The following is a 16,753-nucleotide window of genomic DNA, read 5'->3' on the forward strand; positions in this document are numbered from 1 at the left end:
CAGTGAGGGGCCAAAATAGCATCCTTAAGATACACCCTCTGTTGTAGATTATACAATGTTTTAAAATTTCATTCTTCTTTGCACAGTTTAAACATCTTAAAGAACTGTTCATTATTACCAATGATCTTATTTATTCTGAAAAAAACTGATTTTCTGATATGGTTCTTCTCTTGTGATGCTAAATGGACATTGGATTTTTTTAATGGACCTTCTCAGATTCATCAAGTTAAAATCATGGCTTCTTAATTATGATGTAATCACACGGTCTTATAGAAAAGACTCCTATTTTACAACTAGCAACATGGTAAAGAGCAAAATTATCCTCTGCTTACAGATAATGTACTCAGTGGATAAATGCCTAACTCACTTGTTGTTTGTATACAATCTAGCAATCTTAATAGTCAATTAGTTAATTAATGAATAATGAGAAATACTGTTTTTAGGCAATTACAGGTATAATGTGCGCTTCTTGAAAGATTGTCTTAATTGTAAAAATGAATGAGCTGACCTTTTAGTAAAGAGAAAGTCTTCAAAGGTGTTGGCTAGTTCCGGCCACATACTGTCAAATTTTCCCGAAGAAGCATGTTGCCGAGCAACAGGCAGCCCAATAGAAAGAACTTTGAGGAGAGAAGACACTGCTAGTTTCCAAGTGCTTTCAGAAGGGCAGGAATACTTCAAGCTGAGGGGAACCCTAAGAGTCTGTGAAAATCAAGACAGTTTAAGATAAATACTAATTAAAACAAACACTCAGGCTTTAACTACTTTTTTAAAAAAATTACAGCTTCTCTTTGTTCTTATAAAAAATAAGAAGTATTTTCATTTTAGATAGGAAGAAAGGCCAATTCTCAGACATGGTTCTCAAATCATACTACCTAGAAAGATATGCTTTTAAGTCCTGTGTCCATTTTACAAACAGTGACCCTGAAGAAGAAGTAACCGTTTTTGGACCTTAGTTTCTCATCATAAAATATAAGGATGTTTTCTGAAAAGTTAAGATTAAGAGTAGGAAAGTTACAATCTTGCAGCTTCTCTAATGTGGTTATAAACTTAGAGCATTCTGCCATAGTTCTCCTGGCAAAAACTAATTTGACGAATGGTGTTTCTTCTATCCAAAAGAGATCAATATTGCTTATAATTTTTTACTAATGGTTAGGTAAACATGGACTAGAGAATATCATAACTATGAAGTTTTATACTTTATCTCTAAAATTTTTTGAATTTTATATTTTACACTAACATTTTAATATGCTTTCTTCCTCTTGCAAATATTTGAGAAAAACTGGTAATTTAAGAATTTGGTTGATTTTATCTTTAATCCTTGAGGACACAGCATAGCATCTGTATAGTGACTGAAATAGTGAGACTTACTTTCTAATTGGTCAACTTGCTGTTAATCATTAAAGAACTAATTTGGTGGCTCAGAATAAAGTTCTCTGGTCATAGTTCTATCCAACAACTAGAAGACTAGACTGACCAAACCATCACAGTGAGTTAGCCCAGAGCACCATCAATAAACAGTTCCAATATATCATCTGATTATGTGCATGAGAGTGCCCAGACTCTATTTTTATATAAAAATTCTAGTCTGAGAAAGATAAAAAGTGGAAGAGATACATTTTCATAATTCAATATTATGGACTGAACCTAAAACCTGATTTCATCTTCCACACAAATTATTATTGAAAACTTACATAGTGAACATGTGAACCATTACATAATAGTACGATAACAACAGATAATTTAGCCTACCTAGATTCTTTTTCCCTTCCCCACATCCAGTTGGAAATTAGGGTAAGGAGATGATTAGTTTATTAAGCCAATCAATCTATTCCATTTCTCTGGCCATAATCACTGATTCAAGACTAGACATGGGACTAAAGCTGGTTCACTTAAGGTTAACTGTAGTAACTTAAGAATAATCTGATACACACACACACACACACTTGCTACTGACATATAATCCCTTATTAGCCTACCACTATGAGAAGAAACATAGGATATGCAGTCAACCCTTGGAAATCAGAACAAGGAGGAAAAAAATTTAGTTTCTGGAGATAGTACTGAACCACTGGAAACACCAATCCCAAAGCCCTCCCTCTATCTCTGACTTTTCCAACTAAGCATGCCCTTTTATTCTTAAAGCTAGTCAGATGAATGTGTGTCATATGCCAACAAAAGAATAATAAATTATACACTGGCCACTCTGAATTAACAGGTTATAACTTAAGATTAGATAAATGAAAACTATAGTTTACTACTAGATTAATAGTTTACCAGTGTCAAGGGAATGTTAAGCATAACAGATACATTTGACTTATAGATTAATTTTTTTTAAATATTTAATGAACTAATATAGAGATTGGCATATCGTATATACTCAATAAATGTATGTGGAACTAGAAAATTCAGTTCTTGCTGTCACAAAGCTAAATTTCCAAGGAAGGAAGAACCTTGTCCAATTAACACAATACAATGTAGTAAGTGGCACCAACAAACTGTTCAGAAATACAGAAAAGAGATTATTTAATTCCATTAACAATACAAACTGATTCATGTCACTCCTCCAAGTTCAGCTCTTCAGTGGTTAAAGAATAAAGTCTGATTCCTTATGATGGCTTGTAAAACCCAAAGCCACTTTTTCAGACCTACTCCAGGCCCTGTTAGCTCCCTAAGTGGGATTTCTCAACAATGCTTTAAAAATATACCATGATATTTATGTTGCTTAATTGATCTAGATCTCCTTCTCCCTGTTGCTGGGTATTCCTTCTTCAAATGTTACTTTATTTAACCCTTGCCAGAATCCCATAGGCAGCTTAGTTATTTCCTTGCCTACAGAAGGAAGGGAGAACTTAACTTTTATTCAACACTGACTACTTGGCAAGTATTATTAAATGCCATATCTCACTTGAATCTCTTAATGGTTAAGACATGAAATTTGCATTCGTATTATCCTTTTACAGATGAGAAACACTCTGAGGTTCATTTGCTCCAAAATCACAGAGCAGCAAGTACATAGCAGTGCACTATGCTAATCCAGCTTTCTCTGAACACAAAGCTGCCTCTACTTAGTGGTCTTCACTTAGTACTTAATATATTGCATTATTATTTGCCTTTTTATAGATCCTTTATTGAATTATTAAATGTATGAACTATCTTACTCATTTTTAATCTCTACTATTTCTTAGTACCCAGCAACAGAAGTGCTTAAAATTTATTCTCAACAAATCAGGAGATACAAGACAGTTTTGAGGGGATGAGTGGTGACGGGTAGAAAGAACTATGACAGAAAATCAAGGGAAGAAACAATTTTAAGAAGGCCAGGGACTTCGCTGGTGGCTCAGTGGTAAAGAATCCGCCTGCCAATGCAGGGTACATGGGTTCAATCTCTGGTCAGGAAAGATCCAACACGCACTTGAGCAACTAAGCCCTTGTGCTATAACTATTGTGTACGTGCTCCACAACAAGAGAAGCCACCACAATGAGAAGCCTGCACACTGCAACAAAGAGTAGCCCCAGCTCAACCCAACCAGAGAAAAGTCCACACAGCAACAAAGATCCAGCACAGCCAAAAATAAATAAATAAAGTTATTAAAAAAAAAAAAAAGGGCCAGAGCAGTACCATATTAACAAGGAAAATAAAGAATTAGAAAGGGCTTAGAATTTAAAGATTTTTGTCTTCTGTAACTTCAAGTAAGTAGTTTTTTTAGCAGAATATGGAAGTGAACCTGGGTACAACAGGTTAGAGTGAGTGGTGGTTAGGTGAAGGCTACAAGTTATTTAAAGGAGCTTGGAAGTAAAGGAAAGTTGAAAGAGAGAACAATTTGAGTAGGAAGTCAAATGAGAGAAAGATCTTACATAAAAGGCTTAACTGTCTTCCCAGGATAAAGTATAAGAGGCTGAAAGAATTAACAACAAAGAAAGGTGGGAACAGAAAAGGATGAACACAAAGAGAAGGATGAGCCTTGGAACAGAAAAAGGTCTTCTTCCTTGAGGGAAGTGTTCAGCATGCATGCGTGCTAAGTCACTTCAGTCGTATCTGACTCTGTGGGACCCCATGGACTGTAGCCCGCCAGGCTCTTCTGTCCATGGGATGCTCCAGGCAAAAATACTGGAGTGGGTTGCTGTGCCCTCCTCCAGGGGATCTTCCCGACCCAGGGACCAAACCCACGTCTCTTATGTCTCCTGCATTGGCAGGTGGGTTCTTAACCACTAGTGCCACCTGGGACATCATCCCAGGATAACGTATAAGAGGCTGAAAGAATCCCCAGCAAAGAACGGTAGGAAAAGAAACGGATGAACACAAAGAGAAGGATGAACCATGGAACAGAGAAAGGCCTTCTTCCTTGAGGGAAGAGAGTTCAGATCAGATTGTAATTATCCAGTAAATAAAAGTCACATCTACATATTAGAGTAAGAGCAAGATTTAGGTTTATCCTTCAAAACAGAGGGGGGAAAAAAGGAAATAAACTTTGGAGGAATGGGACACACACAACAACAGATGAGTTTTAATAATGGTTGTCCACGCATTGAGGAACTGGTTTCACACACAACAGATGAATTTTAATAATGGTTGTCCATGCATTGAGGAACTGGCTTTCAAAAAAAGTATGCATGATCAGTTAAATCGATAGGCTGAATTGTGAATTTATCCTTGAATGCTTATCAAACTCAAAGTATGAGAAGTACTGTCTTAAGAAACAAGATGCTTATTGTCTTAAGTGCCAAAGATGAAAAATTATAAAATCGAATGCATACTTATTTTGAAATATTTTTTATTAAAAAAGCCTTCTCATTTCAGAGAAGCTTCCTAAATAATATCCATGAATGTTGGAGCAAAATCACTATAAATAATAACAGATTATATTTTTCCATTTATCTTAATATATGACAATGTACAATTACCTAAAGATAAATTTCAATAATGTTATCATCATTAAATGAAAGTATAAAAATTTAAAAAGATACCTTAATAATATTCTGGAGTACTTTCTCATTCACCACTGCTTTGTGACAGGCTGTTTTTTGATATAAATCCACAACTACGTCTAAAGACCTTTCAGCAAATGGTACATAATTCAAGGCAACCCATTCCGCCTAGAAAGTAATATTTTCACATGAAGTTAAAATAAAAATGAGATTAAATGAAATCATATTGTTTTCAAAGTGAAAGCTTCTTTGTCTTAAAGTTCAGGCCTTGGTTTTAGGTCAGATTGTTTTATTACATGCAAAGTTTTCAAAGAGATATAATTTCATGAAAGAGTAATTTTCAGCCAGGCAAAAATTAAAACTATCAGAAAAAGTACATAGAGCATTCTATCAAAAACTGGGAAAGATGTACTTTATTTGTTGCCAATAGGTTAGGACAATTTAGGAAATTTAACTCACCGGTGCAAATAGTTGGATCTATTGTGATTCCATTGTGTTGCAAGACAAATAGAATGAGAAAAGTTAATACACATTAAACTACTTTTCGGACCATGTAAAATTATAATTTTTATGTTGAGTGAACAAAATCAGCATGTGCATGCATTCAGAAATTTATTTTTCCCCTAAGCCAAAACAAAGTTAAAATTTGCCAACTATGGCTAAAAAATCTTTTATGTAAAATCCAACTAAATTTCACACCAGTAGTAGACAACTTCTCATTTCCTCATTTTCTATTGCAGGTATCTGTTTTAGATAAGAGTAGGACTAGGCATAGGGATTTAGAAGCCATTTTATAGTGCGATGAGGACACCAAGAAAGGAACCAGGAAAGGCCAAGCTTTCTGGAGAACCACTTGGGAAAAGAAAGGAATAAACAATTAAAAAAAAAAAAGGAACACGGGTTTTCCAAATAATGTTTCTTTCCAGTTTAAACTGTTAATAGACATATGAAAGTTTTATTTGTGAAAGAAAAAGTTCTGAGATAAAGTCCATCTTAAGTGGAACTGACTACATTTATAAGACATGAAATTTTACAGAGTAAATATCATTTACAGCAAATTACCTGATTATATTTTGCATTTGCAATGTGTTTTGTTTCCAGCTGTCCATACTGTGGAGGTTTACATGAAAATTCTACAAATGCCAGTAACTGGTCAAATATAGCGGGATACATTATTTGCATGTTTTCTGGTCCTACACAGATGGCCTATAAAACAATATATGAACAATAGAATGCATAATATGAACCCCATTAAGTTCTTTACTATTTATGTTTTTGTTTAACCAAAGAATCTTAAAGATTGTCTTATTTTATGTTAAGCATTATATACTTTTTGAAGCCCTGAAGGACATTTAAACTATTTTAAACTAATATTGAATAAAGTATAGGCTAAATATTTTAATCAGCTAAAAAATACTTTTTAATTAAAAGTGTGGCTTATTACTTAGACTAAACAAAGGGCAAGCACTTAAAGAGAAGTCATGGGCCATTCTGAGGTTCCACAATCTGATCATTTGTTCAGTAATACACCCTTTAGACAATTTAGAATGCTTCACTGACCAAGATGAGATACTTAAGCGCTTAAGTGATGACATTAGTTCATGAAAATGACAGCTTATGCCCACATCATGCATGGACCAGAGACTTTAACAAGCAAGCATGTTCATTACAGTTGGGAAAATAAGTCACGAATGAAAATCTGTTTCTAAAAGAAATGTATGTATTAACTTTTAACAGGGCAGTGTATATTTACCATTTAATGTATCAATACATAGACTTGATATAAAACAAGAAAAAAAACTTAAGTTAATAAAAATTAAACTTAATGCTACAAACAATTTCATAAAACAAAGAATAAAATGCATATTCAGACACTGCAAATTCTAATTATATCAAATATGTTGAAAGTACTTAAATCTCATGTTTTTATTTTTTCTAGCAACAAATGTGTTTTCTCCTCCCATCCTTTCATATTTTCCTGTCTTAGTGTTTATTTTTCTCTGTGGGAAAAATATTTAATGATATAATTTATGGAGTATCTGAAATATATTTGTGCTTTCTAAAACCAAAAGCATAATCATTCTACACTTGAAGCACCTTCAAAATACAAAATCAAAATTTAAAGCATCTCAAATTTTTAAGGACTTTCTTTTAACTGTGTGTACAACATGTATATTTTTATATAATCATGGCTTTTTTAACCTGTCAGATAACAGACCAGTTTTATTCTCCCTCAGAGAAGGGGTAGCCATTTAGCTTTAACAAAGTTATGTTGAGATACAAAGTAGATAAAGCAAAGTGCTGCCTGTACATACCATTAGATCATCCTGTAATTACAATGTGAAAAGTAGAATGAAGATATGTAATACCATCTTCCTCTATTTGGTTACTTTTCTCAGAAACAGTGAATGGAGAACTTAAAAAGTATACAGCCTAAAAAAAGTTCTCTCTACTAACTACTTCTATAATTTCACAGTCTTCTTTATTAACTTCTTGCTGAGTCTTAACTCTTAGAATTAAACATGTAGCAATTACTGTGGAAAAGATATAATTATCCTAAATGAATTCTTTTATTTTCAGTGACAAATAAAGAAAGGAAGGCAGGCAGGAAGAAGGGAAAGAAGGAGGGGTGGGAGAGAGGAAGAGAGCAAAATTATGTGTGGAGACCTTAGAAAATTAAGTATCAAAACTTTTCTGGAAATATCTTAGCACCAAATAATGACCTAGATTATATGTTTTGATTTTTGGTGGTGCTTTATTAAGAAAAAACAAAAAACTTACTAACACTGTTACAGCTGAATCCTGAGATCTTCAAATACATAATATGGAGTCAATTTTTCTTTAACAACAAACTTCATCTAAGAAAAAGTTATTAGCATTGGCTTTTCTTCAATATTCTCAATCAGAAAAGCCTCTAAGTACAAATCTGGTAGCAGATTTCAGTCCAAAAACTAAGAATCAGTAAGCATGCTTGTGAAGTCACTATAGTCATGTCCAACTCTTTGTGACCCTATGGACCGTAGCCCACCAGGCACCTCTGTCCATGGGATTCTCCAGGCAAGAATACTGGAATGGGTTGCCATGACCTCCTCTAGGGGATCTTCCAGACCCAGGAATCGAACTCGCATCTCTTAAGTCTCCTGCATTAGCAGACAGGTTCTTTCCAACTAGCGCCACCTGGCATGCCCCAATCTATCTGGACAATATTTCCTACTAGTCCTTGAAAATTGTGTATGTGAAAACAAGAAAAGAAAGTGGACATCTAATGTCTGACATGATTCAAGGTTTCTCTTATTAAGTCATTTAAAATAATTCATTCTGTACTTACCATGTACTAAGGCCTTTGCAAGACAACATGATAATGAAAATAGTAACAGCTAACATTTACTGAATGTTTAACTGTGCCAGGCACTAAATGCCTTACAAATACTATCCCACTTACTAAGAAAAAAAGTTACAGAGTTATTATTTTCCTTTTATGGAGGAGGAAGCCAAAGTACAAAGAGATTCAGAAACTTTCCCCCATTAAGCAGAAGCACCATTTACACACAATTTGACAGTGTTGCCTGAAGTACCACTTCAGTAGCCTTGACCATGGAGGTACATACAGTACCAGTTATCAGCCTTTATGAAGGCTAGCAATAAATAAGATAGATGCAGTCTCTTGATCTCAAAACTTAGGGAAAACAGATAATCAAATTCTCAGGTCCCTATAGGACTGTCATTTTGGTTGGGAACTAGTGATATGAAAACCAAGAGGAAAAGCATATGCCCCTGTAACTCTAAACAATATAAGGAATGAGTTTTTCCTTTAAGAAGGAAAACAGCTTTTAATCTGTAAAGTGTTTTGCAGAATAGCTTAGTAGTTTAAGAATAAACTTCCAAACTAAGTCTATTTTGCTTGTGAAAAAATTTTCTGACACCTGTGGGGGAAAATACAAAACCACTCTTACTAATAATGAAATATGTTAAGTCTTCTTTTAGGAAATATTAAAGACCCTATATGTTTGAGTCGCATGCAAGTATTATGAAATATCATTTAAATAATCCTAATAAACAATGGCTACAGTGAAAATTAGTAATGCGAAATGACATCAATTGATATAAGTAAAAGTTACAAAGTTTCCAACAATAAAACTTCCTAACTTTCCAACTGAAGGTATATGCTTTTTCAAAACCATTAAAAGCTCAAAGCTCAGAACAAACGCCACCTACTTCGGATGAATGATTCTATTTGTTCTCTTATTGCTAAAGCAGAGGTTTTGTTCTAAGTAAAATTATATGCTTTCTTCCCTTAAAAAAAAGTTTGGGGGTTTGCTGTTTCTTCTTTGTTTACTATCCTCTACATATGTATAAAACTTGAATTAAACACCTGAGTGAGAGTTCTAGATTATGGGCATCCCACAAGGTCTATGCGCTCCTTTTCTAACTTTTCCATTCCCTCCACAGTAGTCTATAAACAACTGATGCTCACAGGCAGGGAGAAAAAAGTTATTACTGACAGGCTACTTTTCTTCTGCCACTGAAAATAAAAGCAGCTCTTTTAATTTCAATTATGGAAAACTGATCATCTCTATAATAAAATTATTAAAATGCCAGATTGTCTTACATTTTAAGTTTCTATACAATTTCTCTGCACAGAGTAACTAGAGGTAAGGTAGTCAAGAAATTACTGCTCAGCTAGACCGCCTCCAGAGACAATCAAGGTGTACTATGTTGTAGTAGAAACCACTATTATTACTGTGGAAGTTTTCATCAATCCAGTTGGATATAATGCAATTGTTTAATTAGAAAGCATGATCTGCAGTACTCAAATGGCTACTGATAACACATGTGTAATCAGAATCCACTTCCATTCTAATTTTGTTAGAATGTCGTAACTACTTTGCTGGAATCGCTGACTCTTTAGTTCATACTTGTTTCGTTCAACATCTTGGTGGTTGTTAATTGTGCTAACAATTACCTTGACAGTTTAAAGAATTCTTTGATTTTGATCTGGTCTTGCTTGCCAACTGGAATTTGCTCAATAATTTTTAGATGTTTTAATTTTTTTTTTGGAGTAACAAAACACACATGGTTAAAATATATCTTTCTAAAATTTCTGTGAGGTAAACACTTTACAAATTTATTCTCTCTTTTTTTAATGGGTTTCCAACAATTCAAGAGCTAAAATTAAAATACAGATAAAAATATATATAATCCCATTGCTAATTAATTTTCTAATTACAGAAATACTTTACTGAAGTTATCACTCCAAAAGTATATATTCTTGTGAAGAATTTAATGAACAAACCAAAAATGCTGGCGAAAAGAAACAAGAGAATGCAGGTAGTTTCTTGAAGACTCTCAAAATAAACCTGAGTTACCTTTTAAAATATATTAGAAAAATACAAGTGTTAAAAATAACTGGATCTTTACAATCTTCAATGCATCCCAAAGTATACATACATAAGAATCTTGATGATCCAGAATTTATCCCAAAAAATATTTAGCAAAGTAAAAAAATTCCAGAGAACCATATGCATTATTGCTTAGACAGCCACTAAAATTCGATTACCTTTTGGAGAACATCTAGAGCTGTAAGTACAGCTTCCTGTAAACTTGTCAAAACTGCTTCAGTGTAAGATGGAAGAATGAAAGGGGAGGCATCTGAACTTATTGGGACTGAAACAGCACTGTGCAATATGACTCCCAACTTCTGCAAGTCATCCATGTTGAAACCAGTTTTTATGTGTTGGTAGAGAGCTGGAAATATCTGAATTAAAGCTGTAAGAAAAGGCTGGCTGGGAATGAAAGTTAGTTTATCAAATGTCATAGGAGGCTTGGTGCTTTCAGATCCAATTCTGTACCAGGTATTCCATGCAGCCCACCAGAGATTCAAATCTTCAAGTTCATCAGTAACTACGGGTGGCTCAGAGCTGCTATATCTTCCAAGTCTTTCTCCAATGGAATCTGTTCTTACAAATGGCCTGTTCAGGCTAGGGCCCGATATAGGTCCTAAAAGGACAGGCACTGGGACATTAACTGCAGGTGGTGTCTCAGGCTTATCTGAGTCTCTGACAGGGGACACAATCTGTAAAATTTCCTGGAAGCTTTTCAGTGCGGCCAGAGATACTTCATTGTTTTTGCTGAGTGCTGCTGATTGTATATGGTCAAGAAGAACATCCCATGCTCTAGAAAAATCTCCTATATGAGGAAGAGGAAAAAAATTATCACCATAAAGTGATCAAATTGTCACTATTAGACACTTGAAAGTTTATTTGCTTTATTTTTCTGCTTAAATTCCTACAGAAATAGAAAAAGATATGCTTAGGCACTAACAATGTGAGTTAAAACCATTACAACCCAAAAATCCAGTAAAAACATTCTGTCGGATACAGGAACAAATGGCATCAAGAAAAGGATAATGAGTATATCAAACAAAGTTTTGAACTTAAAACTCCATAAATGTATGTATACACCTTTCTATCCTAATACTTCTGCCTAAGGAGAACAGAATAAAAACTTACAAGAGTGAGAACAAAAAATTTTCAGTAACATCTTCAATCTAACTATCTACCTTTATTAAGATAGTCCCATTCTTAAGCATATAGGAAAAGTTATGACACTATGATACACGTTTTTTACCTAAATGTTTAAAATAAACTAAGTCATACTCCATAAAAATCTTAACTTTACACTTGGGTTTTCATATTTAAATAATTTTATAGCTGCAGAATTTTCTTAAACATTTTTCCCCCATATCGGTAAGTTGCCAGGAGAACATGCACCATAAATAAGACTGTCCTTTTACCATGAGGCTAAACTTATTTCTCCCATATAAAATCAAGTCAACTGATCTACCATCAGCACAGCATGGGCTGAACTGAATGGTGGTTGCTGTTTCCACTAATGATTGCAATCTCTTGCTCTATTCCTGTGACCAACTAAACACATTTATAATGAAACTCTCTATAATGAAATTAGGTGTGGTTTGTTTCTATTATTGCTGTTGTTCACTCATTAAGTCATGATCAACTCTTTTGCAACCCCACGGACTGTAGCCCACCAGGCTCCTCTGTCCAAGGGATTTCCTAGGCAAAAATACTGGAGTGGATTGCCATTTCCTTCTCCATGGGATGTTCCTGACTCAGGGATCAAAGCTGTCTCCTGCATTGGCAGACAGGTTCTTTACCACTGAGCCACCAGGGAAGCCCTTGTTCCTTTTAAGGCCAGCAAGAAATGATCTTGTTCCTATAGACATCCGGCCCAATGGCTCTGATAACAGCATGGATTATTACTCACCTCTTTTTATTTAAATAATGTAAAAATCAGAGGAATTGACATTTTGCAAAGGATAACATAAGTAGGCTATGAAATATAGAGAAACTTGCGTTTTAAAGACTTTCACTTCACAAAAGCTATCAAAGACTAGGTTTTTTCAAGAAGGGATAAATCCGTATGACTGAGGAAGCATTCAATTAATTGGAAAGCTGGAACTAAGTCTGGTATAAAACAGTGAGTACTGCATTGCTTCACAGGATAAACTATTAACACCTGTCAGTTATATGTTTCTTCCTCTCCATACTCTTAATTAAAATTGAAGTATAATTTACATACAACAAAAAAACAGGTTTTTTAGTAACTGTTCGAACAGTTTTAACAAATTTTGTTTAAAAACTATCAAAACAGCAAAACAAAATACTTCTGCTTGTTGCCATTCCAGTTCAAAAATCAGATTAAACATTACATTCACCTACCAGGAGGGTGACCTAGTCTCAGGTTTAGAATATTCCATGCTGTAAGAAGGAAAAAAATCTGCAGTTCTTCTATTAATATATTCTATGTCTAGGAAGAAGTCCTCTTTCTAAAAGACTAAGTATAATAACATATTGTACTTCGTTATGTTAAAACATTGGTTTTAAAAAATTCTTAATTTTTTATACAATTTAAAGGTTATACTCTATTTACAGTTATTATAAAATACTGCCTATATTTTCCATGTTGTAAAATACATCCTTCTAGCCTATCTTCCATCTAATAGTTCATACCTCCCAGTCCCTTTACCCCTATGTGGCCCTACTTCCTCCCTTTCTCACTGGTAACAATCAGTTTGCTTTCTGTATCTGGGAATCTGATTCTTTTTTGTTGTGCTCACTAGTTCACTGCATTTTTTAGATTCCGCATAGAAGCGATATCACACAGTATTTGTCTTTCTCTGTTTGACTTATTTCACTTAGCATAATGCCCTGCAAGTCCACCCATGTGGCTACAAATGGCAAAATTTTCAACTGCAAGAAAAAAAACTACGAAACACAAACATGTGGAGACTAAACAATATGCTACTAAAGAGCCAATGGGTCACAACAGAAATCAAAGAGGAAATCAAAAAATACCTAGAGACAAATAAAAATGAAAACACAATGATTCCAAACCTATGAAAGTGAAAGTCACTCAGTCATGTCTGACTCTTTGTGACCCCAAGGACTATACAGTCCATGGAATTCTCCAGGCCAGAATACTGGAGTGGGTAGCCTTTCCCTTCTCCAGGGGATCTTCCCAACCCACGGATGGAACCCAGGTCTCTTGCACTTCAGGCAGATTCTTTACCAGCTGAGTCACCAGGCCAGCCCCTCAAACCTATGGGGCACCAGCAAAAGCAGTTCTATCTAATAGGAAAGCTTATAGCAATACAAGCTTCCCACAGGAAACAAGAAAAACCTCAAATACACAACCTAACCTTACACCTAAAGGAACCAGAGAAAAAAGAACAAAATCCAAAAGTTAGTAGAAGGAAAGAAATAATAAAGATCAGAGCAGAAATAAATGAAATAGAGACTTAAAAAAAAAATAGAAAAGATCAATGAAACTAAAAGCCGGTTCTTTGAAAACACTGATAACCTTCAGCCAGACTCATCAAGACAAAAAGGGAGAGGACCCAGATCAATAAAATCAGAAATGAAAAAGGAGCTAATACAACTGATGCCACAGAAATACACAGGATCATAAGAGACTACTATGAATAACTATACACCAATAAAATGGACAACCTAGAAGAAATGGAGAAAATTTTAGAAAGTATCTCCCAATCTTCCTATCTGAACCATGAAGAAACAGACAGTGTGAACCATTATCAGTAGTGAAATTGAGTCAGCAATTTTAAAACTCCCAACAAAGAAAAGTCCACAACTAGATGGCTAAACAGGTGAATTCTACCAAACATTTAGAGAAGAGTTAATGCGTATCTTTCTCAAACTACTCAAAAAAATTATAGAGGAAGGAACATTTCTGAACTCATTCTATGAGGCCAGCATCATCTTGATACCATAATCTTATTCTAAAATAATAAAAACCATTTCCTAGTGTTAAATTATAAAAAAAAATTATTTAAGCTACATGAACTGCATCATGTCTTCATTTTTAAAAATCTAGATCTGTATCTATTATGTCTTAGCTTTTAAGATAAAGTATCACAGTGGTATTAAAAATGCTTATTTGTCAAAACTTAGCAAACATACAGTTAAGATTAGCACATTTCATTGTATGTAAATTTTATATGAAAACGAAAAACTAGGATTTAAAATGTGTATGTATAGACATCAAATATATAGACCATCAAATACATAGGTATGTGCTATGTATAAGAGAGAGCCTTAAATGCACATCATAAACACTACACAGAAATGCCTATAAAATCATAAATATGCTTATGCTTTTAACATAATGAGAAGAAAAAAAGTCAAACATAAAATAAGAAGTTGAAAAAATAATATGTACAGCTTGCTCACAGTTATGTACAAAAGTATTTTACTTTTCTCAACCACTCCCATGCCTACCACCAGTACTGAAGATATTATAATCTACACTAGTTTCTCGATCTCAATCCTACTGACATTTTGGGTTGGATAATTCTTTGTTGTAGGGGCTGTCCTATGCATTGTAAGATATGTAGCAGCATCCCTGGCTTTTACTTCCTCAGAAGCCAGTAGTGCATGCCCCTCTTTAGCTGTAACAACCAAAAATGTTTCAGACATTGTTAAATATCCTGTGGGGGGAGGGAGGAGGTTGGGCAAAATTGGCCCTGGTTGAGAAGCACTGGTCTAGTTATACACCACCAAGTTTCCTAACCAACCTAATAGTATCCTACCATTCTCCTTTATGACCATTCCATACCATACATACCATCTGAAGTGATCTTTCTGAACTCCATATCTGAACACATCACATCATGGATTAAAATCTTTCAGTGGTTTTCAGTGCTCTTACAGTGAAGTCTTCTGAACACAACCTACAAAGTGCTGCAACATCTGGCCTCTGCCTCTACCACCTCATCGAGAATCATTCTTTTATGTGTTCTCTTCATTCCAGACCTTCAAACGTGCCAGGGGCCACATCATCTCCATCTCCTCAATCTTCTTTCTTTTACACATACTCTCTGCCTGTAAGGCTCTCCCCAGTTCATCCTACCCTTGCCTGATGAACTACTATTCAGATAAAACACTGCTTTCTCAGGGAAGCCTAAATATACATCACTGGCCTGGTCAAGTATCTACTATAAGCTCACAATCTATTATAAGCTCCTTTGTAGCACTGATCATTGTAGCAATTTTCTATTTATTTATGTAATTATAGTTCCTCCTTCATACCCAGGATAAATCAAGGACGGTAGGTATCTGGCTCATCACTGTATCCCCAAGACTCGGCCACAGTAGGCACACATATTTTTTCAAGGAAGTGAATGAAAACGTTTATGCTCATGCACATACCACACATAACAACAAAGACTGGCAGTTAAGATGGATTATTCCTAGAAAATAACAATGCATATAATCAGTAAAGAATCTGTATTTTCTAAATTTCCTTTAACATTATTTACTTGTATACGCAGAAAAAAAGTGTTAATCTACCTAAAGGTTGAAGCAAATATCTTCTGGTGTTGAAGATTCTTGCAACTCCGGCCAATGTTAAAACCCATGTCTCAGCCCATTGCTTCTCTGCTGTGTCCCTTGAATGATGAATGAGAATATTGCCACCTCCAGACTCAATCTTTTCTTTGTCTGCAGTTGTAGAAGACTCTCTAACTCGGTCCAGTAGATGAAAGAGAACCTGAATATTTGTGATAATGCATATAAAAATACTGATAACATAGCATAAATAACAGCATAGGAAATTGAACATTGTTACAAAGAATTATACCTGACATTCTGGTCAATCCCTGTATCTTAGAGGAAACTGACCAACAGAGGTATCCTTATATTCTTAAGTTTATCCTTAAGGCCATGGAATGTAAAAAATTAAAGGAAACTGAATAGACTATCACTTAAGATCTGTTGAGCTGAGTACCAATGGAGCACCTAAGGTATAATGTACAACAAGGGAATGAAGCTAAAGAGAGGGGTCCAGCAAAAAATGTAAGTATTAAAAAAAAAAATTAGGTATGAGTGACATCTAGATAGAGGTAACTACTGAAATTTCATGTCTGGATGAGGATGCTTGAAAAAAATCAAGTAGGAAGCAGTTGGAATTTGGGGGATGTTTATTTAAAATGTAGATTCAGGGGAAGGAAATAGGGGCCAAGAAAATAAAACAAAATTGAATAGAGAAGCAGATGCACACTGTGAAACAGAAGCCAAAAGAAATTTCAAGGAGAAAATAATCAACAGTATTAAATGTTATGAAAAAATGAGCAGTATGAAAAACTGAGCATAGGGCAAGAGATCTGGCAATTAGAAGACTACCTGTAGAGCCAATGAACAATTTCTGTGGTTCTAAAAATATAGTCTCAGAACCAGCCGCATCAGCATCACCCAGTAGCTTCACAGATATGCAAATTCTCAGTCTCCACGCC

General features: G+C 34.7%; 1 protein-coding gene across 6 annotated transcripts in view; it reads right to left on the bottom strand.

Annotated features, from left to right (window-relative positions):
- MON2 (MON2 regulator of endosome-to-Golgi trafficking) overlaps nucleotides 1-16,753 on the bottom strand; it is a 122,892-nt gene that overhangs the window by 32,393 nt on the left and 73,746 nt on the right. For 4 of the 6 annotated variants that reach the window (XM_081588928.1, XM_081588931.1, XM_081588930.1 and 1 more), the window contains 5 exons: nucleotides 15,813-16,011; nucleotides 10,484-11,112; nucleotides 5,989-6,132; nucleotides 4,966-5,094; nucleotides 509-699 (listed from right to left, as the gene is read on the bottom strand). In XM_081588928.1, the coding sequence (XP_081445054.1) occupies nucleotides 509-699; nucleotides 4,966-5,094; nucleotides 5,989-6,132; nucleotides 10,484-11,112; nucleotides 15,813-16,011 (1,292 nt within the window). Of the gene's footprint in view, nucleotides 1-508; nucleotides 700-4,965; nucleotides 5,095-5,385; nucleotides 5,404-5,978; nucleotides 6,133-10,483; nucleotides 11,113-15,812; nucleotides 16,012-16,753 lie in introns of all 6 variants that reach the window. The other 2 variants (XM_081588927.1, XR_014081904.1) reach the window with 2 other exon arrangements.

The sequence above is a fragment of the Giraffa tippelskirchi genome, chromosome 4 (assembly GCF_054371585.1).
Source record: "Giraffa tippelskirchi isolate mGirTip1 chromosome 4, T2T-mGirTip1v1.2.pri, whole genome shotgun sequence".
Lineage (NCBI taxonomy): Eukaryota > Metazoa > Chordata > Mammalia > Artiodactyla > Giraffidae > Giraffa > Giraffa tippelskirchi.